Source organism: Pseudophryne corroboree, chromosome 4, assembly GCF_028390025.1.
Source record: "Pseudophryne corroboree isolate aPseCor3 chromosome 4, aPseCor3.hap2, whole genome shotgun sequence".
NCBI classification, from domain to species: domain Eukaryota; kingdom Metazoa; phylum Chordata; class Amphibia; order Anura; family Myobatrachidae; genus Pseudophryne; species Pseudophryne corroboree.
Window position 1 is genome coordinate 702,867,731 of NC_086447.1, and position 25,709 is coordinate 702,893,439.

At 44.9% G+C, this 25,709-nt stretch overlaps 1 protein-coding gene across 2 annotated transcripts in view; it reads left to right on the forward strand.

Moving 5' to 3' along the window:
• TTC27 (tetratricopeptide repeat domain 27) overlaps positions 1 to 25,709 on the forward strand; it is an 880,123-nt gene that overhangs the window by 614,338 nt on the left and 240,076 nt on the right. For both annotated transcript variants that reach the window (XM_063917959.1, XM_063917958.1), the window contains one exon: positions 21,736 to 21,849. In XM_063917959.1, the coding sequence (XP_063774029.1) occupies positions 21,736 to 21,849 (114 nt within the window). The remainder of the gene's footprint in view (positions 1 to 21,735; positions 21,850 to 25,709) is intronic.

Here is a 25,709-nt window from a genome sequence, read left to right on the forward strand (position 1 = left end):
CCAGGGGTAAAGATTGGAGAGTCGAGACATCTTCTCCTCGCAGCTTCCTGAAGTCTGCTTTACCAACGGCTCCCTCCGACAGGGAGGCAGCATTGGAAACAATTCACAAGCTGTATATCCAGCAGGTGATAATCAAAGTACCCCTCCTACGACAAGGAAAAGGGTATTATTTTTCCACACTATATTGTGGTACTGAAGCCAGACGGCTTGGTGACACATAGTCTAAATCTAAAATGTTTTGAACACTTACATAAAAGGTTCAAATCGAGATAAAGTCACTCAGAGCAGTGATAGCGAACCGGAAAAAAGGGGACTATATGGTGTCCCTGGACATCAAGGATTACCTCCATGTCCAAAATTTGTCCTTCTCATCAAGGGTACCTCTGGTTCGTGGTACAGAACTGTCAATATCAGTTTCAGACGATGCCGTTTGAATTATCCACGGCACCCCGGGCCTTTTTACCAAGGTAATGGCCGAAAAGATGTTTCTTCAAAGAAAAAAGGCATCTAAATTATCCCTTACTTGCACGACCTAAAAAGGGCAAGTTCCAGAGAACAGTTGGAGGTCGGAAGAGCACTATCTAAAGTAGTTCTTCGACGGCACGACTGGATTCTAAATATTCCAAGAATCGCAGCTTTTTCCGACGATACGTCTGCTGTTCCTAGGGATGATTCTGGACACGGTTCAGAAAAAGGTTTTTCTTCCCGAGGAAAAAGCCAAGGAGTTATCCGACCTGTCAGGAACCTCCTAAAACCAGGAAAGGTGTCTGTACATCAATGCACAAGAGTCCTGGGAAAAATGGTGGCTTTTTACGAAGCAATTCCATTCGGCAGATTCCATGCAAGAATTTTCCAAAGGGATCTGTTGGACAAATGGTCAGGGTCGCATCCTCAGATGCACCTGCGAATAACCCTGTCGCCAAGGACAAGGGTATATCTTCTGTGGTGGTTGCAAAAGGCTCATCTATTGGAGGGCCGCAGATTCGGCATACAGGATTTGATCCTGGTGACCACGGACGCCAGCCTGAGAGGTTGGGGAGCAGTCACACAAGGAAGAAACTTCCAGGGGGTATGGACGAACCTGGAAAAGTCTATTCACATAAACATTCTGGTACTAAGAGCAATCTAAAATGCTCTAAGCCAGGCGGAACCACTCCTGCAAGGAAAACCGGTGTTGATTCAGTCGGACAACATCACGGCGGTCGCCCATGTAAACAGACAGGGCGGCACAAGAAGCAGGAGTGCAATGGCAGAAGCTGCCAAGATTCTTCGCTGGGCGGAGAATCACGTAATAGCACTGTCAGCAGTGTTCTTCCCGGGCGTGGACAACTGGGAAGCAGACTTCCTCAGCAGACACGATATACACCCGGGAGAGGGGGGTCTTCATCCAGAAGTCTTCCACATGCTAATAAACTGTTGGGAAAGACCAATGGTAGACATGATGGCGTCTCGCCTCAACAAGAAACTGGACAAGTATTGCGCCAGGTCAAGAGATCCACAGGCAATAGCTGTGGACGCACTGGTAACACCTTGGGTGTACAAATCAGTATATGTGTTTCCTCCTCTGCCTCTCATACCAAAGGTATTGAAGATTATAAGGTGAGGAGGAGTAAGAAATACTAGTGGCTCCGGATTGGCCAAGAAGGACTTGGTACCCGGAACTTCAAGAGTTGGTCACGGACGACCCGTGCCCTCTACTTCTGAGAAGGGACCTGCTACAACAGGGTCCCTGTCTCTTTCAAGACTTACCGCGGCTGCGTTTGACGGCATGGCGGTTGAACGCCAGATCCTAAAAGGGAAAGGCATTCCAGAAGAAGTCATTCCTACCTTGATTAAGGCAAGGAAGGAAGTCACCGCGAAACATTATCACCGCATTTGGCGAAAATATGTCGCGTGGTGCGAGGATCGGAGTGTTCCGACGGAGGAATTTCAACTGGGTCGTTTCCTACATTTCCTACAATCAGGATTGTCTAGGGGTCTCAAATTGAGATCTATTAAGGTTCAAATTTCGGCCCTGTCAATATTCTTCCAAAAAGAATTGGCCTCAGTTCCTGAGGTACAGACTTTTGTTAAAGGAGTACTGCATATACAGCCTCCTGTGGTGCCTCCGGTGGCACCGTGGGATCTAAATGTAGTTTTAGATTTCCTCAAATCCCATTGGTTTGAACCATTGAAAAAGGTGGATTTTAAATATCTCACATGGAAAGTGACTATGTTACTGGCCCTGGCTTCCGCCAGGAGAGTATCTGAATTGGCGGCTTTATCTTATAAAAGCCCTTATCAAATCTTCCATTCGGATAGGGCAGAACTGAGGACTCGTCCGCATTTTCTCCCTAAGGTGGTATCAGCGTTTCACCTGAACCAACCTATTGTGGTGCCTGCGGCCACTGGCGACTTGGAGGACTCCAAGTTGTTGGACGTTGTCAGAGCCTTAAAAATATACATTTCAAGGACGGCTGAAGTCAGAAAATCTGACTCGCTGTTGATACTATATGCACCCAACAAGTTGGGTGCCCCTGCTTCTAAGCAGACGATTGCTCGTTGGATTTGTAACACAATTCAACTTGCTCATTCTGTGGCAGGCCTGCCACAGCCTAAATCTGTTAAGGCCCATTCCACAAGGAAGGTGGGCTCATCTTGGGCGGCTGCCCGAGGGGTCTCGGCATTACAATTCTGCCGAGCAGCTACGTGGTCGGGGGAAAACACGTTTGTAAAATTCTACAAATTTGATACCCTGGCAAAAGAGGACTTGGAATTCTCTCATTCGGTGCTGCAGAGTCATCCGCACTCTCCCGCCCGTTTGGGAGCTTTGGTATAATCCCCATGGTCCTTTCAGGAACCCCAGCATCCACTTAGGACGATAGAGAAAATAAGAATTTACTTACCGATAATTCTATTTCTCGGAGTCCGTAGTGGATGCTGGGCGCCCATCCCAAGTGCGGATTATCTGCAATACTGTACATAGTTATTGTTAACAAATTCGGGTTATATTGTTAAGGAGCCATCTTTAAGAGGCTCTTTCTGTTATCATACTGTTAACTGGGTTTAGATCACAAGTTGTACGGTGTGATTGGTGTGGCTGGTATGAGTCTTACCCGGGATTCAAATTGCCTCCCTTATTGTGTACGCTCGTCCGGGCACAGTACCTAACTGGAGTCTGGAGGAGGGTCATAGGGGGAGGAGCCAGTGCACACCACCTGATCTGGTAAAAGCTTTACTTTTTTGTGCCCTGTCTCCTGCGGAGCCGCTATTCCCCATGGTCCTTTCAGGAACCCCAGCATCCACTACGGACTCCGAGAAATAGAATTATCGGTAAGTAAATTCTTATTTTAATTATTTTTCACGAGCCTGACGAGTGCCGCCTTATTCTTGGCTATACGTATTGGGTCTGGACGGATCCTAAGAGATCCTAACAACTTCCTCTCTCTCTCTCTCTCTCTCTCTCTCTCTATATATATGTATATATATATATATATATATATATATATTTGTATTTATATTTGTGGTAGCATCTGCTTCTACATCAATGACAGATGGTGCACCAGTGTCACGATCCTAGGCAAATCATGTAGCCCTCATTTGGAGATGCTAAGTATCAACTGCAACCCCTACTATTCCCCCCGGGAATTTGCCTCAATTGTCCTTGTGGGAGTGACATAACCCCCTTCCCTCGCCTGTGTTACAATGAAGCCCTGAACCACCTGGAATTTTGCATATCCAACATAGAATAAAAACACCCAGACTCTCTGCTTATAGTGCTGGGTGACTTCAACAGAACTAACCTGAGCAAGGAGCTACCTAAGTGCAAACAACAGTCACGTGTCCTGCTAGGGAAGGGCGCACCCTTGATCACTGCTACACTAACCTCAAGTCTGTCTTCCGGTATATCCTGCATGCTGCACTCGGCCTATCTGACCACTGCCTCGTCCACCTATTCCCTACCTATACACAGAAGCTGAGAGCGGTTAAGCCTGTTATCAAGACTGTTAAGAAATGGACCAACGAGGCTAAGATGAAGCTGCAGGCCTGCTTCGACTGCACGGAATAGGGGGTCTTCGGAAGCCTCGACAACCGACCTGACAGACACTGTCACATCCTATGTCAGCTACTGTGAGGACGTGTGTATCTACCAAGACTTACCGCATTTACTACAACAACGCCCAGCTCAGGCAACTTTGTCGGGCCAAAGAGGAGGCCTATAGCAGCGGCGACAGAGCACTATACAACCGAACTAGGAACTCTCTGAGCAAAGAAATCAGGCTAGCATAAAAGCGGTTCTCGGACAAGCTGACAAACGATCTCTCCACCAATGACCCCGTCTCTGTATGGAAAGGAATGCAATCCATAACCAATTACAAGAAAACATTGGAGTCCACCACCATGCACTAAGACCCAGCAGACGAGCTGAACCACTTTTATTGCAGGTGCGCAAAAGAAGTCCCCTGCGACCCAAACAATTACCTCTAACATGCCCCGAACACCGACGGCTAACTCCAGGCACTGCAAGTCGCCCAGGAAGAGGTGGCGGCACTGTTCAAAAGGGCCAAACCCAGGAAAGCTCCGGGTCCTGACGGAGTGTCACCATCTGCCCTGAGAGCATGTGCGGGTCGGCTCGCCCTCATATTCTCCAAGATCTTCAACAAATTGCTGGAGCTACAGAAAGTCCATTCCTGCCTCAAAAGGTCCACTATCGTCCTGGTCCCCAAGAAATCCTCTATCACGAACCTGAACGACTACGGGCCGATAGCACTGACGTCTGTGATAATGAAAACGTTAATCTGTTTTTTAATCACCTGAAAACTGTGACTGGACCCCGTACAGTTCGCCTATCGATCGAATCGGTGTGTCGAGGATGCAGTCAACCTGGGCCTGCACTACATTCTACAGCACCTAGACATTCCCGTTACCTACGCGAGGGTCCTGTTTGTCGATTTCAGCTCGTCCTTCAATACAATTGTCCCCAGCATCCTCCACCCCAAATTACTTTGCCTAGGGGTCCCAGAAGCTACCTGTTCCTGGATAGTAGACTTCCTGACAGATAGGACACAGGTGGTGAAAGCAGGGGAATTCACCTCTCAAGCATGGTCCATTAGTACAGGGACCCCTCAGGGCTGTGTCCTTTCACCCCTGCTCTTCTCCCTGTACACAAATGACTGTACCTCAGAGGCGAAATTAGTAAAAATTATCAAATTCGCTGACGACACCACAGTCATCGGCCTCATCAGGGACAGGGTCGAATCGGCCTATAGACGGGAAGTAGACCGGTTGGCCCGGTGGTGCAGCCACAACAACCTTGAGCTCAACCTCCTCAAAACTGTCAAGATTATAGTGGACTTCAGGAAGAAGTCAGCTAGTGCATCTCCACTAACGATTGCTGACAGTGTGGTATCGCTAGTGGACTCCTTTAAGTTCCTAAGTACCACAATCTCCCGAGACCTTAAATGGGGGTCCAACGCTGACACCACTGTCGGGAAAGCGCAGCAGAGGTTGTTCTTCCTCAGGCAACTAAGGAAGTTCAACATCCCACAGAAGCTTCTGCTCCTCTTCTACTCCGCAGTTGTGGAGTCGGTACTGTGCTCCTCTATACTGGTATGGTACAGCTCCGTCAGCATGTAATGTTTATAAGGAGCACTATTGTGTGACATAACGTGTATAAGGAGCACTATTGTGTGACGTAACGTGTATAAGGAGCTCTACTGTGTGGCGTAACGTGTATAAGGAGCTCTGCTGTGTGACGTAACGTGTATAAAGAGCACTACTGTGTGGCATAACGTGTATAAAGAGCTCTACTGTGTGGTGTAATGTGTATAAGGAGTACTATTGTGTGACATAACATGTATAAGGAGCTCTACCGTGTGGCATAACATGTATAAGGAGCTCTTCTGTGAGACGTAACGTGTATAAGGAATAATATTGTGTGACGTAATGTGTATAAGGAGCACTACTGTGTGGCGTAACATGTATAAGGATCTCTTCTGAGGAACGTAACGTGTATAAGGAATACTATTGTGTGACGTAACGTGTATAAGTAGCACTACTGTGTGGCGAAACATTTATAAGGAGTACTGTTGTGTGATGTAACATGTATAAGAAGCACTACTGTGTGGTGTAATGTGTATAATGAGCTCTACTGTTTGGTGTAATGTGTATAAGGAACTCTACTGTTTGGCGTGACGTGTATAAGGAGCTCTACTGTTTGGTGTAACGTGTATAAGGAGCTGTGAATAAGGTTGCACTACTGGGTGACGTAATTTGAATTAGGAGTACTGTTGTGTCGCCAGGACACTTCTTAGTAAGGCTGCACCACATTTTTAATTACAATATGGAGGGGGGCACGATGTATATTGTTGCACCTGGGCACACCACTCTCTAGTTATGCCACTGAGCTGCTTTATCTAAATATTATCAGATATCTGCATAAAGCCTTAATTTACATTTGCAAATGCTTCAGTGAAAGCTTCAGGCATTATCTGAACTGAAAGAGGTAAATTTGTGATGACTGGAGAATTGTTTTTTAAATATTGAGAAGGTCTGAGATCTGCAGAACTGTGTACTGTGGTTTCCAGCAAAGATTCCTGTGGACGTAAAGCTGTGACAAAAAGATTGAAACAAAAACAGGAAAAAAAATGAGAGATGGTATTGAGTGTCAGATGAAAGGCGTACTTGGTAACACATTCTCTTTCAGGCAATGTACTGCCTAACTACGAGCATTCTTGTTGCATAGAATAGGCAGGGCCCGTGAATCTTCATGTTTTGTGGCCATTTGTCTGCTTCATCCTCCAGTTGACGTGTGTCAGGATGTAGGAGGAGAAGATGCTTTGTTAGTGAAGTTCTGTCTCTTGAATCTGGGAACAAGTCTGGCTGTGCTATTGTATCACAATTTCTAATAAATGACAGTACATGACATTCCTTAGTCATAGGAGAGATCTGCATTGTAATTGGCTTCCCAGTCAAACCAGTGTCAGAGTATATTTATAGCACGGAACTGAAATCAAATTTCATGTAGTTAAATACAATTTGCAGTGGCATTGCTGCTAAACATTTGCATCTACAGTATGACTGCTGTAAATGACAATCTACTGTATATAGACAGATATAAAAACACTCTACAAACAGTATACTGTATGACAGGTTGAATACAATTACAATGATATATATAGAAATGTTCATGTAATACATTTTAGTGAATGAACACAAGCGATTGCTGCATCTGTCATAAAATAAGAAATAGCAATGTAATGTAAACATAAAGCAACCAAAACAGCTGCTATAGACACTTGCTATACAATACCGGGACATGTTTCATGTAAGTTAGAACTTTGTTTACTGTGCAGATGCTCTTCCATAGTTCATCATGTGAGAACATGACAAAATCTGCAGAGATTTAGTATAAATACTAGATGGTACAGGTAGTGGACAAAATATGGAAAGACTGATATAAAATGTAATATGGTGCTGGACCAGTACAGCCAGTTTCTGCAGTGGTATTGGGTATACTAATTGCTGGAGTTGTGCAAGAGATAAACAGTTCTAGTCTTCTACGCCAAAGTTGCTTAGCTGACTCCACATAGTGGTGAAAAAGGCTGTCTCAGGTGGTGTCACCTGATATCCCAGAAATTCTCACTTGGGTTCTGGTGATGACTGAGAAAGCCATGACCTATAGATAACTTCTACATCATGGTCATCAAATCATCTGGCAACCAGTAGCGGATCTTGCCACGGGCAAGCAGGACTTTTGCCCGGGACGCCGCCTTCCGAAGGGCGCCGCACTATGGCAAGATCCACTACTGTGCCCCCCGCCGCTGTGCCCCCCGCTGTGAAGGGACCCAGATGCTATGCGTCTAGTTTCCCTTCATGGAGGGTACCTTTGCCGTTGCACAGCATTGTGGCATAGACGCTAGGGGTCATAATTGACCTCTAGTGTCTATGCTGATCTGAGGAGAGGAGCGGCGCCGGCGGAGGTCTGCAGCGGTCTGGAATCAGGAGCGGGGATAGTAAGTATACTTTTTTTTTCTCATTCAGCGGCGCTACAGGGGGCACAAATGGGGGCGTAACTCACCACGCCTCGCATGAAGCCACGCCCCTATCATTTTGCCCGGGGCGCCACAAGGGCAAAAACCGGCCCTGCTGGCAACCATAGATGCTGTGTGAATGAGGGTATTGTCTTCTTGGAAGGCACCCTCACAAAGTAAATGCAGCATGGGATGAAGATGAACGCTCATCACCTTACCACAACCCTTTCGTGTTATAAGAACTCAAGACTGTAGAGTTTAGGGTGTTGTCACATCTGCATTTGGCATTTTGTTTTTAAAATGCATCCTCTCTATTTTCCAACCTTCTAAATCTCTCCTGCTCATCTCTCTTTCATCTCCCTATCTGTTTCCCCCCTTTCTGTCTCCATTTCCCTGACCCTCTCCCTTTTCTCTTCCCCTTTTTGTCGTCCCCTCCCCTTTTTTCTTTATTTATTTATTTGTCTCTTTTCTTCTCTTTTCTCTCTCCTGATTTTCTTTCTTCCCCTCTTTTTTTTCTGTTACCTCGTTTTTCTCTATTACCGTCTTTTCTTTCTTTTTTTATTTTAATCTCTTCCCCTCTTATTTATTTCCTGTAACTGTCTGTTTTAGTCTTGTTCTTTGTTTTCTGTGCATTTTATTTCTGTTTAAGCTGTATTTCTTTTCTTTTTTTAATTATCGAAAAAAGAAAAATCGCAACCCCCAGCTTGCTTCTTCACGTGCCTTTCTTCCAACACCTTCACCTGGCAGTGCACTATAACCATTACACAGATGCCCTCCTCCACTAGCAGCACATTGTGGACCTTTTTCAGACTTGTCCGCATACCGGAAGGCAGCGGGCGTTACTGGGATAGAGTTGGGGGGGGGGGGGGGGATGGGCCAAACGAGGGTGTACCGGGATCATTTGGGGGGGGGGGGGGGGCAGCTGCGTAATGGTTACTGATTTAAAAAAATGGCGGTGGGCAGTCTGACAGCGCAGCCTGGGGTCAATCTTAATTCAATGCATCTGAAATTTAATTGCGGAAGCATTGTGAGACGGCGCTACACATGCTGGGTGGCTTTGTCCTGTGCTGGGCGGCCCCCAGCATGTGAGGAGATGTACGCAGATCTGGCTGCATATGCAGCAATCTGCGTCCATCTCTGAATAAGGTCCTGTGTCCCAGACTATTATTATTATTATTATTAATAACATATACTTATATAGCTCAGCATATTCTGTTGTGCTTCACAATTGGGAATAAAACCTTAATAGAACAGTACTAAAAACAGAGGGATAAAGAGGTTAGAGTGCCCTGCTCGCAAGTTTACAATCTATGTCTTGTCACTGCTGTCTTCCTCATGATGTCGAGCCTGGCCTTGGTCTCCTCAGAGGTAGTTTTCTACGTTCAGCCGGCATGTGGCATTTTCATGCAGCTAGACCTTGAAGTGGCTTCATGGTGGAGAGTCTGGTAAGGGGCACTCCCTGTCACTGCCAGGGGGACAGTAGAGTTAATGACATAGCACATGCTTCATTGGCGGGCAGGCATGTGGCTGCTATGTGTGCCCACCTCACTTTATTTCCTATACTACCCTTTCACTGAGACCATCAGGGTGTAGGGGAGAGCTTATGTATGGTGTCCAGGGTGCCTCTGCTAGAAGGACGCCATGCACAGTTATATAATTAATAAAAGGTCTCATTTTTTACTTTCGGTATGTGCATGAAAAAAAATCTGTGGTGACTACACCAGTATTTATAATGCCTGTAGGATTCTCTAGTGATACTGCTTAATAATAGCTAATTACATGGGAAACGGCATTCATTGTAGTCTCACTGTGTTAGTGATCCATTTAAACAAAGCATAATCAGTCCTGAGCAATACAGTATGTAGCAGTAAAATGTCTTTTTATTAATGGTGAAAAGTTTGGTGTACAATAAACACCCATTCATTAGTAGGAATCTTCTGAGTCAGTAAAGTGAATAGAATTGCACAGCCACCTCACTGAGTGCTGCTGAATTGTCTCCTAGTACTTAGCAGTGATATCAGTTTCTAGCTTTATTGTGGGTGAAGCGACCACATTGTCTCTCATGTACTGTACGGTATATGTGTGTGGTGTGTTCTAAAAATGCATCCTGCCCTCATAGATGACCTTGTACCTTGGGAATATTAGTAGTAAGAAACGGTTGACACCCACGGAAGGGCAGTGAATATCCCTCAACGACACCACCCATTGAACAGGAACATATGTTGCTGCCAACATTTCCCTGCATCACAGATGAATACGATAAAAGGACAGACCAATACATTTTATTTTAACTCTTTAAGTCCGAAAGCTGCAAATGACTTCTGTGATTTCCTTGTGTTTAAACTAAATAAAATGTACCTATAACTTCTTTGTATGTTTTCCAATAGCTGTACGTTATATATTATTAGATAGATGTATTAATGTTATTACATATACAGTACAGGAATGTTTTATAGCAATGTTATGTAGCTTTCTCCTATGCTTATATATTAACTTTAGTGCTTTGTAATTTCTGTATTCTGATAGGTTACAGATCAATGTAGCCCTTTAAGTCTTCGAATAATCTGATTGCCTACAGATTGTGCTAGCCCTGTGAAGGTTTTATTGATCGTACCCGATACAGGCCAGATGTAATCAATTCCCTTCTAAGTCGCTGAGGAAAAGAGCAAAAACATAGATCACCGTTGTGTAAGGCGCCAACAAATAGTCATTGAAATGAGTCCATATCTTGCACTTGAATTTTCTCGCAGGTTCAGTAGAAAAGCAGCATCGAAAACCAGTTTAATTTCTAATGATAGATGTTATTCAAATTTGCATATGGGTATACTGTAGTAATAACAAAATTTATGCGTCTGACGTGGCAGTATTTAAACAATATATGTTTTATATATGAAAGTTTAAAAACTGAATGAAATGTCTGTAGTTACACATGTATGTAGGAAAGGCCATTTTTACTTTCCTAGCACTGCTTGTTATGTCTGTGGCTGTTATGTTTTCTTTTAGGAACATTTTTGTATCTGGCTCACACAATTAAGATTTATAACATGGTTCAGTATAAATTATGATTTCATCTGAATCTTCTCGCCCCCACAATCTACTTAGACATGATCTTTGTTCTGTTGTATTATCTCTGAAACAAAGCAATAATGTATTAATTCTGTGCGAGAGTGAGTAAAGTTCTGTGAGTATGAGAACGCTGGGGGAAGAACATGTCTGTAAAGAGCAGTTAAACTGAACACAATGAGGATGGTAGAGGGGCAGGTCATGGTAATCGTACCCAGCATCTTATAGCAGCCCACCCAAGTGCAGCTGCTCTTCATTTTAAGCAGAGACAATTTTTCCTTTCTAACAATTTGCTCTATTGGAGAATTAAACAATTACCTCTATTTGGAAAATCCCCAGCAATATACACACACACATGTTTATGCACACTGTTTACTGTATTAGGCACACCTTTCTAGTATTGGGTACGATCTACTGGGAACATAACATGATGGCATCCCACAGATGCTATTGATTTGTCATTGTGACTGCCATTCCACCACATCCTAGAGGTGCTGTAATTGGGTGACATCTGGTGGTTGTGGAGGCCACTGGAGCACAAAAACACTTATTGTCATGTGGAACCAGCCTGTGACATGTAGTGTTTTCCTGCTGGAAGTAGCCAATAGCGACACTTTCAGCCAATCTGCGCTTCCCTATTCAATTCTATGGTAACCTAGTCACATTCGTGAAGGGACCCTGCAAGGTGCCAGTTTGTCAGGTTTTTAGTTTTACAAAGACTCTTGTGTATGCTACATAAACCAAAGAGGTCCTGATCCAAAGGGTTTCATGAGCATTTGATGTGTCTTGTCTGTCTTTCGTTTTATTTATTTTCCAGGGAGACTACAAGCACCAGCAGGCCTTTAATGTCCAGGCATGCTGGCACTTGTGGTTCTACAAGTGCCATCATGCTGAGACTTGAAGGCTGCCTGAAAAGAAAAATATTAACAATAACCCTGCACCCACCGCCAGCAGAGGTGCGAAGAATAGTAGGGCTGGTTATCCCTCAGTAGGGCAGACCCCAATTTCTCTGACTTTCTGGGGGATTCCAGCCCTGGCTGATCAGTTTGGGGCTGGTTAATGTTATGGCAGGAGGACCTGACACTTTGAGGCAGATGTATTAAGCCTGGAGAAGGGATAAAGCAGTGATAAGTTCAAGGTAATAATGCACCAGCCAGACAGCTCCTAACTAGTGATGTGCACCGGAAATTTTTCGGGTTTTGTGTTTTGGTTTTGGATTCGGTTCCGAGGCCGTGTTTTGGATTCGGACGCGTTTTGGCAAAACCTCCCTGAAATTTTTTTGTCGGATTCAGGTGTGTTTTGGATTCGGGTGTTTTTTTACAAAAAACCCTCAAAAACAGCTTAAATCATAGAATTCGGGGGTCATTTTGATAGTATTATTAACCTCAATAACCATAATTTCCACTCATTTCCAGTCTATTCTGAACACCTCACACCTCAACAATATTATTTTTAGTCCTAAAATTTGCACCGAGGTCGCTGGATGACTAAGCTAAGCGACCCAAGTGGCCGACACAAACACCTGGCTCATCTAGGAGTGGCACTGCAGTGTCAGGCAGGATGGCACTTAAAAAAATAGTCCCCAAACAGCACATGATGCAAAGAAAAATGAAAGAAAAAAAAGGTGCAAGATGGAATTGTCCTTGGCCCTCCCACCCACCCTTATGTTGTATAAACAGGACATGCACACTTTAACGAACCCATCATTTCAGCGACAGGGTCTGCCACACGACTGTGACTGAAATGACTGGTTGGTTTGGGCCCCCACCAAAAAAGATGCAATCAATCTCTCCTTGCACAAACTGGCTCTATATACTGGTGGTCAGCAAACTGTGCAAAACTGAAATGCACCACAGGTATGGATAGATAGTATACCTGACGACACAGAAGTAGGTAGAGCAGTGGCCTACTGTACCGTACTGCTATTTATTATATACTGGTGGACAGCAAACTGTACAAAACTGAAATGCACCACAGGTATGGATGGATACTAGTATACTTGACGACACAGAGGTAGGCAGAGCAGTGGCCTACTGTACCGTACTGCTATATAGTATATATTGGTGGTCAGCAAACTGTGCAAAACTGAAATGCACCACAGGTATGGATGGATAGTATACTTGACGACACAGAAGTAGGTAGAGCAGTGGCCTTCTGTACCGTACTGCTATATATTATATACTGGTGGACAGCAAACTGTGCAAAACTGAAATGCACCACAGGTATGGATGGATACTAGTATACTTGACGACACAGAGGTAGGTAGAGCAGTGGCCTACTGTACCGTACTGCTATATATTATATACTGGTGGACAGCAAACTGTGCAAAACTGAAATGCACCACAGGTATGGATGGATACTAGTATACTTGACGACACAGAGGTAGGTAGAGCAGTGGCCTACTGTACCGTACTGCTATATAGTATATATTGGGGGTCAGCAAACTGTGCAAAACTGAAATGCACCACGGGTATGGATGGATAGTATACTTGACGACACAGAGGAAGGTAGAGCAGTGGCCTACTGTACCGTACTGCTATATATATATAGTTATACTGGTGGTCAGCAAAATTCTGCACTGTCCTCCTACTATATACTACAATGCAGCACAGATATGGAGCGTTTTTCAGGCAGAGAACGTATAATACTGGTGGTCACTGGTCAGCAAAATTCTGCACTGTCCTCCTACTATATAATACTGCTGGTCCCCAGTCCCCACAATAAAGCAATTAGCACACTGAGCACAGATATTCGCAGCACACTGAGCACAGTCAGATATGGAGCGTTTTTCAAGCAGAGAACGTAGATATTTGCACTTGCAGCACACTGGGCACAGATATTTGCAGCACACTGAGCACAGATATTTGCAGCACAATTTGCAGCCCACTGAACATAGAAACTGAGGCCAGCCACGTCCTCTCACGATCATCTCCAATGCACGAGTGAAAAATGGCGGCGACGCGCGGCTCCTTATATAGAATACGAATCTCGCGAGAATCCGACCGCGGGATGATGACGTTCGGGCGCGCTCGGGTTAACCGTGCAAGGCGGGAGGATCAGAGTCTGCCTCGGACCCGTGTAAAATGGGTGAAGTTCGGGGGGGGTTCGGATCCTGAGGATCCGAACCCGCTCATCACTACTCCTAACTGTCATTATTCAAATCTGCAATGATTCGCTGGTGCGTTAGAACCTTGCGCTTATCACTGTATTATCACTTCTTTATCCCTTCTCCAGGTTAATACATCTGCTCCTTTGTGTCTTCCTTTTATGGCATTACCTAGCAGGTTCAGCCTAGTGCTGGTTGTTGGAAAATAGCGGGACACTTTTTTTTCCGACCCTGTTTTCCAGTAACAAACCAAGTCAGTGGTCCATGGCTGTTATGGAATTGGGGGGAACTCCCCAATTTTTTTTATTTGTATGATTTTTAACTATTTTCGTCCTTATACACATAATCAGAGCCGTAACTAGACTTTTTTGTGCCCTGTGCCAGAAAGAGAATTGAGCTCCTCTCCTTACCCCCACCCACACACCCACACACACTCACACACACTTTTCCACTGGGGACATAAGGCACATTGCAAAACTGATACCAAAGGAAACCCATGCTATGATGCCCCTTCCTATATATATATATATATATGGACCTGCACATAATGAACCCTGCTTTATGCAGCTAAACCTGACACTAATGGGCGTGATCAGCGCAATAGGGGACATTAATAGTATTGCCACATGCAATCTCCCGTCACTTTAGTTGGGAGATTGGGGGCGATAACATTTGAATTTCCCCATATGTGTTTTCCTAAAGGGAACAAGTTGGTTATACTTTAAAAAAAAAAATTACTTGGGTTTCAGCTTTACACACTGATGTGAATTTAAGAAAGTATGCAGTTTTCTCCAATTTCTTAACATATATGTACACACTTGTTGAGCAACTTTATTTTCTTTTATGTCCTAGGATATACTTGGATGACATTAGTACCATGGGGTATAGATCGAGTCCAATGGAGCCTGGCACTTTAAGAAATCTTTAGTGTGTGCTGGCTCCTCCCCTCTATGGCCCTCCACCAGACTCAATTTTGAAAAATGTGCCCAAGGAGCCGGGTGCATTCCTCTGAAGTTCCAGAGAGTTTTCTTCAAAACTTTTATTTTGGAGAGCGGGACCAGAGGCTGAAAGGCGCCATTTCCTGCTGCTGCTGACTGTCAGGCTGCATGCTGGAACTGCTCCTCCACAGACCCTGCTGAATCACCAATTGTACTGGTACCAGGGGGCTTTATAGAGAGCGGGGGAGCATATAAGCTGTTGTAACTCAGCTGCCTTACTAAATATATACAGTTATAAATATATACAGCGTGTGTGTGTGTGTGTGTATATATATATATATATATATATATATATATATATATCCAGCGGAGCACTGCTTTGCCTGAGGTATTGTGTGCTGGTCCCAATCCCCTCTGTGTCACTCCATACGGGCTGTCTGGGGTTATTGGGCTGTTTCACTCTTTGTGATGTCCCTGCACTGTTTCTTCACCTAACTCTGTGTCTTTCTGCTATGAGAATGTCTGGGAAAAAGACTGTGTGTTCCTCATGTAACACTAAGTTTACACCTTCTCCAAGGGGGTCTCTCCTATGTACCCAGTGTTCTCTACCCTCACAGGGTGGTACAGTAGTATGCAGGAACCTGAGTGGTTAGAATCATACAAGAGCATGATTACTAATATTAATACAGAGTTAGCTACTGCCAGACAGGAAAGGCAGACACTTAAACAATCTGTAGATGATTTTTTGGTTAAGGCTGCTGACCACAGACATTCTCCTCAGCCCCCTCTGTTGGTCTCTCATAAACGAACGCTCCCACAGGCGCACCAGTCTGACTCTGATACGGAAATATCAGAGCTGGATGAAGGACGTGGAAGATGACAATTCTCTGTCTCCGGATGTTGAGGCCCTGATTTATTCTATTAGAGAAGTCCTCAACATACCGGATGAGGAGACAGAACCAGAGGAGGAATTGTTTTTTAATGTGAAACCAAAATCTTTTGCCACCTTTCCTATCTCAAAGGAATTAAACTCCCTCTCTAAAGAGGCGTGGGTCAATTCTGACAACAAATTCCAAACTCTTAAATGGTTACTAAATTCCTTTCCCACCTGAGGATAGGAAAGTATAAGAAAATCCCCCGTCCGTGGATACTTCAGTGTTCAGGCTGTTACGCAAAATTGTGCTGCCTGTACCCGGGGCTATATCTCTCAAAGACACAGCTGACCACAATATTGAGACTATTCTGAAATCAATTTATACAGTGATGAGCGTAGGTCAAAGGCCCTCTATAGCTTGTGGCTGGATTTCAAGGGCTTTAAAATGGTCTGATAATACAATAAGGGGGTTTGACTCCCTACCTCAGGATGAGATCATTACACTACTGCATCTTATCCAAGATGCTGCAAATTTTATGAGTGAGGCCATTAAAGAATTATGTCTCATCAATGGCTGTGGCACAGCCATGGCGGTGTCAGCTCGCAGGGCGCTGTGGCTGCAACAATGGTCAGCGGATGCGGATTCCAGGAAAGGTGTGGAGAATCTTCCCTTTACAGGAGGGCTTATGGTCATTAGGTCGACAAGACTTAGGTCGACAGTCATTAGGTTGACCACTATTGGTCGACATGCGCTAGGTCGACATGGTCATTAGGTCGACCTCAACAAGGTCGGCATGGCAAAAGGCCAACATGGGTTTTTCACATTTCTCACCTTTTTTTTTTTCTTTCATACTTTACGATCCACGTGGACTACAATTGGGAACGGTAACCTGCCCGAAGCGAGCCATGCAAGGGGACACGGTGCACTAATTGGGGTTCCCCGTCGCTTTATGAAGAAAACGACACCCAAAAAAGTATTTAAAAAAACTCATGTCGACATTTTTCCAAGTCGACCTTGTTCATGTTGACCTAATGACCATTTCGACCTAGTCACCCTGTCGACCTAATGCATGTTGACCAATAGTGGTCGACCTAATGGCTGTCAACCTAAATCTTGGTGACCTAATGACCCCATACCCCAGAGGAGAGGACTTGTTTGGGGAAGAACTGAACAAGTGGATTTCACAGGCAAGGTCGGGTAAGTCCACATATCTGCTGTCTGCTGCACCGCCTGCTAAACGTCCCTATCCTGGGCCATCTCTGCAGTCCTTTCATATGGCAATATTCAGTGGCAGAGCCAGAGGTGCCTCAAATACTGCTAGTGGAAATCAAGGTAAGTCCCGTAAACCAGCAGCTGCTGGATCTCTGGACCAGGCCTCCGGATTCTCATCGACTTAGTACTCCACGTGACGGTTGGCCCCAGCAGCGGGGCAACTTTCAGGTAGGTGCTCGCCTTCAACAATTCGCCAATGTATGGGCAACCTTTGGGTGAGGGACCTCATATCCCAAGGGTACCGGTTGGAATTTCAAGTGCTGTCTCCTCCTAGATACTGTACTTCAAGTCAGGCTTACCAACTTCACCTGTAGCAAGAGTTACCTTGCAAGACGCCATTCACAAACTGCTTCTAACTGAAATTATTGTTCCAGTTCCTCCACTGCACAACAAGGGATTTTACTCAAGTCTCTTTGTAGTTCCAAAGCCGGATGGATTAGTACGGCCAATCTTGAACCTCAAATCTCTGAACCCGTCTCTTTGTGTGTTCAAATTCAAGATGGAATCCCTAAAGGCTGTGATCTTCGGTCAGGAGGAGGAGTTTCTGGTATTCCTGGATATCAAGGATGCATATCTACATGTCCCGATATGGCCTCCTCATCAGGCTTACCTCCGGTTCGCTATACTGGACCACCACTACCAGTTTCAGGTCTTACCCTTTGGTCTCTCCACAGCTCCAAGTGTGTTCACAAAGGTCATGGCGGTAATGGTGCTGCAGTTGTGCATGATGGGAGTCAACATAGTCCCCTACTTGGACAATCTCCTGATAAAGGCGGCGTCCAGGGAGCATCAGCTACACAGCATCGACTTGGCTACTTGCCTTCTTAAAGAACATGTGTGGATCCTGAATTTCCAAAAGTCTCACCTTGAACCGTCACAGAGAATTCAGTTCCTGGGGATGATACTGGACACTGGCTCAGAAGGTATTCCTCCCCACGTACAAGGCCTTGACAATCCAAGCTATGGTCCGCTCGGTACTCAAACCCCGCAAGGTCTCAATTCATCTTTGCATCCATCTACTGTGCAAGATGGTGGCCTCCTATGAGGCGATCCAGTACGGCATATTCCATGCCCGCCCGTTTCAGCTGGATCTTCTGGACAAGTGGTCAGGGTCTCACCTGCAGATGCACCAGTGTATAATCTTGTTGCCAAAGGCACGTATCTCCCTGTAAAGGTGGCTCCAGATCTCTCACCTGGTGGAGCGTCGTAGCTTCAGTACCCAATCTTGGGTCCTGCTGACAACGAATGCCAGCCTCCGGGGTTAGGGGGCTGTGACCCAGGGGAAGGTGGTCGATTCTGGAATCTTCACTACCAATCAACATCCTGGAACTCAGGGCAATTTACAATGCTTTCCTACTGGCCTCCTTTCTTCTCCAAAATCAGACCATACAAGTGCAGTCGGACAATGCCACGACAGTGGCGTACATAAACCGACGGGGAGGAGCAAGAAGCAGGGCCGCGATGCGAGAGGTACAGTATCAAGGATACACTTCCGGGTGGAAGCCAACACAAGGGCCATCTCAGCCATATTCATTCCAGGAGTGGACAATTGGGAAGCTGACTTCCTAAGCAGGCATGACCTCCATCCAGGTGAATGGGGCCTTCACCCTCAGGTGTTTCAACAGCTGGTTCACTGGTGGGGCTGTCCGCAGATAGACCTGATGGCTTCTCATCTCAACAGGAAGCTCCGTCGTTACTGTTCCAGAATGAGGAATCCGCAGGCGGCAGCTGTGGGCGCTCTGACCAGTTTGTATATCTGTTTCCTCCAATCCCTCTCATTCAGAGAGTTCCAAAAAGACTCAAAAGGGAAAGCGTTCAGGCAATTCTGATTTGCCTTGGATTGGCTTCGACGGGCCTGGTATGCAGACCTCCTGACCATGCCTCTGGTGGAACGATGGCCTCTGCCGCTTCTCAAGGACCTTCTTCAACAATTGCCGTTCGTCTATCCAGACTTACTGCGGCTATGTTTGATGGCTTGGAGGTTGAGAGGGAGATTCTAGCCAGAAAAAGGTCTTCTCTCCAAGGTTATTTCAACTATGGTCCAGGCCCGTAAGGTGCTCACGTCAAAACATTACCACCGTATCTGGAAGAAATATATTTTTTGGTGTGAGGGCAGAAGATATTCTCCTGTGGAGTTTCAACTTGGCCGTTTTCTGCTCTTCCTACAAGCAGGAATGGATATGGGATATAGTTAGGCTTTATCAAAGTTCAGATTTTGGCTCTCTCCATCTTCTTCCAGAAACAGCTGGTGGTGCTACTGGAAGTGCAGACATTCCTGAAGGGTGTTCTCCATATTCAACCACCTTTTGTCCCTCCCATGGGTCTGTGGGATCTCAGTGTGGTCTTGAATTTTCTCCAGTCGGACTGGTTTGAACCCTTGCAAAGGGTGGATTTGAAGTATCTCACTTGGAAGACTGTCGTATTACTGGCATTAGCCTCTGCAAGACGTGTCAGAATTGGGGGCCTTATCCTGTAAGAGCCCGTATTTGATTTTTCACGAGGATAGGGCGGAGCTCAGAACTCATCCGCAGTTTTTAACGAAGGTGGTATCGGCTTTTCACATTAATCAATCAATAGTGGTTCCGATTCTGTCTGACACATCGGTCGCTCCGAAGTCCTTGGACGTTGTGAGAACTTTGAGGATTAATGTCAAGAGGGCCGCTCGTCACAGGAAGTCTTTTTGTCCTTTACAACGCTGCTTCTAAGCAATCCATTGCTCGTTGGCTCAGGTTGACCATTCAACAGGCTTATTCATTGGCAGCATTGCCGCTGCCAAGTTCTATTCAGGCCCACTCCACAAGGTCGGTGGGTTCTTCCTGGGTGGCTGCCTGGGGTGTCTCGGCCTTACAGTTGTGCCGTGAAGCTACTTGGTCTGGTTCGAACACGTTTGGGAAGTTCTATAGGTTCGATACCTTGGCCAGAGATGACCGTCAGTTTGGTCAGGCGGTTTTGCAGGGGTCTTAGCACTCTCCCACCTGTTCTGGGAGCTTTGGGACTTCCCCATGGTACTAATGTCATCCCAGTATCCCCTAGAACGTAAGCGAAAATAGGAATTTAATACCTTCTGTTAATTCCTTTTCTTGTAGTCCATAGGGGATTCTGGGCGCCCGCCTCAGTGCTTCGTGTTCCTGCCTACCTGGTTGTCAGTGTTCTTGTTTGTGTCGGCTCTTGCTGTCCCTGTTCTTGTTGGTTAGCGTTGCTATACTTTGTTGTAGTTAGCGTTGCTTTCCTCTGTTCTGGTTAGCACTACTATCCTTTCTTGTTGTGTTGTGTTGGTTCTTTACCTCACCGCTTTCTTATTTTCCTTCTCTCAAAGTCTCTCCTCGGGCACAGTTTTCCTAGACTGAGTCTGGGGGAGGGGCATAGAGGGGAAAAGCCAGCACACATTTCTTAAAGTGCCAGGCTCCATTGGACCCGATCTATACCCCATGGTACTAATGTCATCCCGGTATCTCCTACGGACTATTAGAAAAGGAATTACCGGTAGGTATTAAATTCCTATTTTTTAATACACGTGTTAAGGGCTTATTCACACACTGTATTTGCACTGAATGCATTTGCTGAATAATTTCTGTTTGAATATGCAGCATTTATTCTTAGGGGTCAATTATTATTATTATTATTATTATCCTTTATTTATATGGCACCACAAGGGTTCCGCAGCGCCCAATTACAGAGTACATAAACAAATAATCAAAACAGGAAACAGAAACTTACAGTTGAAGACAATATAGGACAAGTACCGGGTAAATAAACATAGCTACATCAGCAGATAACACTGAAATAAGTATCAGGTGGCAGAGGATTGCTGGAGTTGATGCAGTTGAAGATTATTAAAGTAAGAGAAATGATAAGCACACGAGGGAAGAGGGCCCTACTCGTAAGAGCTTACATTCTAAATGTGAGGGATAGACAGACAGGGGTAACACAGGCGGGGTACATAGAGAGTGTGGAACAGAGGGTTAGGATGAGATTTGGCTGGGTTAACCACAAAGGGTTCAGTTAACCACAAAGGGGGAAAGAGTTCATGAATTCGCTGGCAAAGGCAACTCCTCTTGAGGCCCAATCTCGCCTCAGATTTACATTTGTACCCTGCCCTAAGGGTCTGTGTACAAAAATCAGCGATTCCAGAGCTACCAAAACTGCGGCATATGTCAGCGCTTACTTACAGGGGCAAGCTACGGTATTTGAATCAACCTCTTAGACTTTTGAGCAAAATCTAATTTTAATATCGGTTCATACAAACACATGAAGCATTTGTTCTATTCAGCTACCAATTTCATTTGTTTCATAGTTGCTTGTTTGTTTTGTACATGTTTTGAGGGGAGGTAATCACTGTGTAAGGAAAATATGATCACTTAATTGGTTAATAGATTTACTGATACACCATTGTACAAGAACCTGCATAATAACAGAAAATTGCTAAATACAAACTGGCATCACCAATAAACTCTGTTGTCTAATTTCAGTGTTTGCTTTCACAACCCAAATTCTGGGCCCTCCAAACAACTACATTATTTCTGAGGACCAGATTAGAAAGGGGAAGCTCACGTCGTGTTGAACGAGCTATGATGCAAACTCAGGTAAGATCACCTTATGTCGTTAGACCTGTGTTCATACTGTATCTCATGAGTAGAAGGTCTGTGACGTTACTGTTTATGTGACTGCCCTATTTGACTCTTTCCTTAAAGCAGTGATTCCCAAACCTGCTGAAATCAGGCTAATTAGATGTCCAAAACACTAGGTGGTGACATGTAACTAAGCACCAGTCCCTTGGGGATTTAACTGAAACCCTCCCCTTATTTGACAATGAGGAAGAAGAGACTAAGTTTAAAGTGCAATATAAGTAAATGTTAATAATTTAATAATATGAGCGCAGTTCCTACTTTGTGCTATGATGCTTCCCAATGTTGCTGGGCTGGTGATGTGTGTGATGCAGCTTCACATTTTGCAGCCGGTCACTGACACAAGGAGCAATTGCCAGCATCACAAAAGGTGAAGTGTGCAGTGCACAATCAAATACTCTATAAATCTCCTTGTTTAAATTTCATCCAATCCTTCCTGTTATGCCAGTCTCTGCATCTTCAAGGATTAAAAAGGTTTATTCAATAGCGAGTGATATTGTTATCACTCGTTACTAAACTTAAATGGTGCTCCAACCAATAAGCTCCTAATTTTTCAAACATATGATATGAGCTAATTGGCTTGAGCACCAAGCCTGGCCAACCTGTGGCTCTCCAGCTGTTGTAAAACTAACCATCCCAGCATGCCCTGCCACATATTTAGCATTCCCTAAATAATAAAACTGTGGCAGGGTATGCTGGGTCTTGTAGTCTCACAACAGCTAGAGTGCTACAGGTGTCTAATCTGTGATCTTCAAAACGCACCTCAGACTGTTGGTAGGGGGTATAAATATCCTGAACATTTTTACATACAAATTTACCCTTCATCTTATAGTATACAGAGTTACTATTTGGTTCTACAAAACTGTTATTTCATAGGAAATATAAATTCAGTCTTTTTTTTGTTTAGTTCAACATATAGTTTTAAAATGTGGTACAGTATTGTTTTGCTCACTGCATACACCCTGTTTTTAATTTTCTTTAAGTATTTTGTTTTGTCTGTAGATATTCCTGGCTAGCGTGCCGATGTCTGTGTATAATAACATAATGCCTATTCATTGCCATGTTGGGGAGAGCCTATATTAAAAAGGCTTGGCACCGTTTCAATTAACGTTGAAAGCATTGCATTGTTTCAAGATATGTTTTCAAGTATTTAGTTTCTGGCCAGTGCCAGCGTGTATGCATTACTCTCGTCTCTGCATGTAGAAGTCCGCTGCTCTTTGTCTTTGTGGAGGAGAAATGAATTACTCCTCCCTGTAATTATGGAGTGGAATCATATTTTCATATTCATGACAGAAGGAATTTCTGAGACATTGTCTTTACAAATGTGTGGTTTGTTACATGTAACCTGCAAAAGTGTGTTGTTTAAGCAAGTTTTACTTACTGTAAATACAAGCATCAGTACATAGCATGCAGTGTACAGATTGCACGGCCCATGTTTTGCACTGATACTGCTGAAGTCTCATCATCTGTCACTGCTCTCTTTGAGAAAAGAGCTTTTCTTCTTTTCCATTATTGAACACAGCAGAAGGAGTGATGACATTCGTTCTGTCACACAGTTAGGTTGGCCTTCTGTTGGGATCCTAACATGGCAGTCTTCTGTGGCAGACAGATTCAAATAAACACTTATTTTATGTATAATATTCAGCACAATAATACAAAACCTTTTACATATAATTATATTAAATTGCATTATAAGCAAATTTGTAGAATGCTGTGTTTTGTAGGACTTGTTAGTAAATCCTATATGTGTGTATACATGTGTGTATATGAAGTAACATTAGGTAATGCACAAATAAAACAAACAAAATAATGAATTGATTGTGGTATGCTGCCACATAATGATTATATGTCCAGCTCCTCAAAGCTGCTTACATTCAGGGTTGTACGCAAGTCCGTTTTCCGGACAGATCCTGTCATTTTTCGCACTGCGCATGTGTCAAATAAGGAGTCTATTTACTAAGCCTTGGATGGAGATAAAGTACCAGCCAATCAGTGTCTAACTGCGATTTCACAGGCTGGTTTTGAAAAATGAAAGGAACTGATTGGCTGGTACTTTATCTCCGTCAACTTTATCTACATCCAGGGATTATTAAATAGACCCCTATGTGCAGCTGTGGACGCTTCATTCACTCACACCTCAGTTGTTTCTCCGCTTGCTGCTGGGTGGGTGTAATAGAGCATCAGTGGGGCACTCGCATATAGGCTACGTTCTCTGAGAGAGAGTCGTGTGCCTGTGGTCAGATTCCGGGTTATATAGAGTTGTTCTGAAGAGCCATCTGATATTAGCTGGATCTTTTGCACTAATGACAATACTTTTGAATTCCGTTGATAGTGCTGACGTGTTCTTCTGAAGATGGATGGCGGCAGTGTGTATATATGGAATCCTTTATGTTTAAAGAGAAGGACATAACTACATAAACGTATATCAATAGGGGCGCCATTCTGTTACATTTCCTCTGTTTGCAGTTGTATTTTCTCTGACGTCCTAGTGGATGCTGGGAACTCCGTAAGGACCATGGGGAATAGCGGCTCCGCAGGAGACTGGGCACAAAAAGTAAAAGCTTTAGACTAGCTGGTGTGCACTGGCTCCTCCCCCTATGACCCTCCTCCAAGCCTCAGTTAGATTTTTGTGCCCGAACGAGAAGGGTGCAAGCTAGGTGGCTCTCCTGAGCTGCTTAGAAGTAAAAGTTTAAATAGGTTTTTTATTTTCAGTGAGTCCTGCTGGCAACAGGCTCACTGCATCGTGGGACTAAGGGGAGAAGAAGCGAACTCACCTGACTGCAGAGTGGATTGGGCTTCTTGGCTACTGGACATTAGCTCCAGAGGGACGATCACAGGTTCAGCCTGGATGGGTCCCGGAGCCGCGCCGCCGGCCCCCTTACAGAGCCAGAAGAGCGAAGAGGTCCGGAGAAAGCGGCGGCAGAAGACGTTCCTGTCTTCAAATAAGGTAGCGCACAGCACTGCAGCTGTGCGCCATTGCTCTCAGCACACTTCACACTCCGGTCACTGAGGGTGCAGGGCGCTGGGGGGGAGCGCCCTTAGACGCAATAAAAACGATATAAAAACCTTATATGGCTAAAAAAAAAATGCATCACATATAGCTCCTGGGCTATATGGATGCATTTATCCCCTGCCAGTTTCCTGAAAAAAGCGAGAGAAAAGGCCGCCGTGAAGGGGGCGGAGCCTTTCTCCTCAGCACACAATGGCCATTTTCTTTCACAGCTCCGCTGGAAGGACGGCTCCCTGACTCTCCCCTGCAGTCCTGCACTACAGAAACAGGGTAAAACAGAGAGGGGGGCACTATTGGCAGCTAATATATAAATACAGCAGCTATAACAGGGAGTAACACTTATATAAGGTTATCCCTGTATATATATAGCGCTCTGGTGTGTGCTGGCAAACTCTCCCTCTGTCTCCCCAAAGGGCTAGTGGGGTCCTGTCCTCTATCAGAGCATTCCCTGTGTGTGTGCTGGGTGTCGGTACGATTGTGTCGACATGTATGAGGAGGAAAATGATGTGGAAGCAGAGCAATTGCCTGTGTTAGTGATGTCACCCCCTAGGGAGTCGACACCTGACTGGATGGTAGTAATTAAAGAATTACGTGACAATGTCAGCACTTTGCAAAAAACTGTTGACGACATGAGACAGCCGACAAATCAATTAGTGCCTGTTCAGGCGTCTCAGACACCGTCAGGGGCGCTAAAACGCCCGTTACCTCAGATGGTCGACACAGACCCTGACACGGATACTGAATCCAGTGTCGACGGTGACGAGACAAACGTAATGTCCAGTAGGGCCACACGTTACATGATCACGGC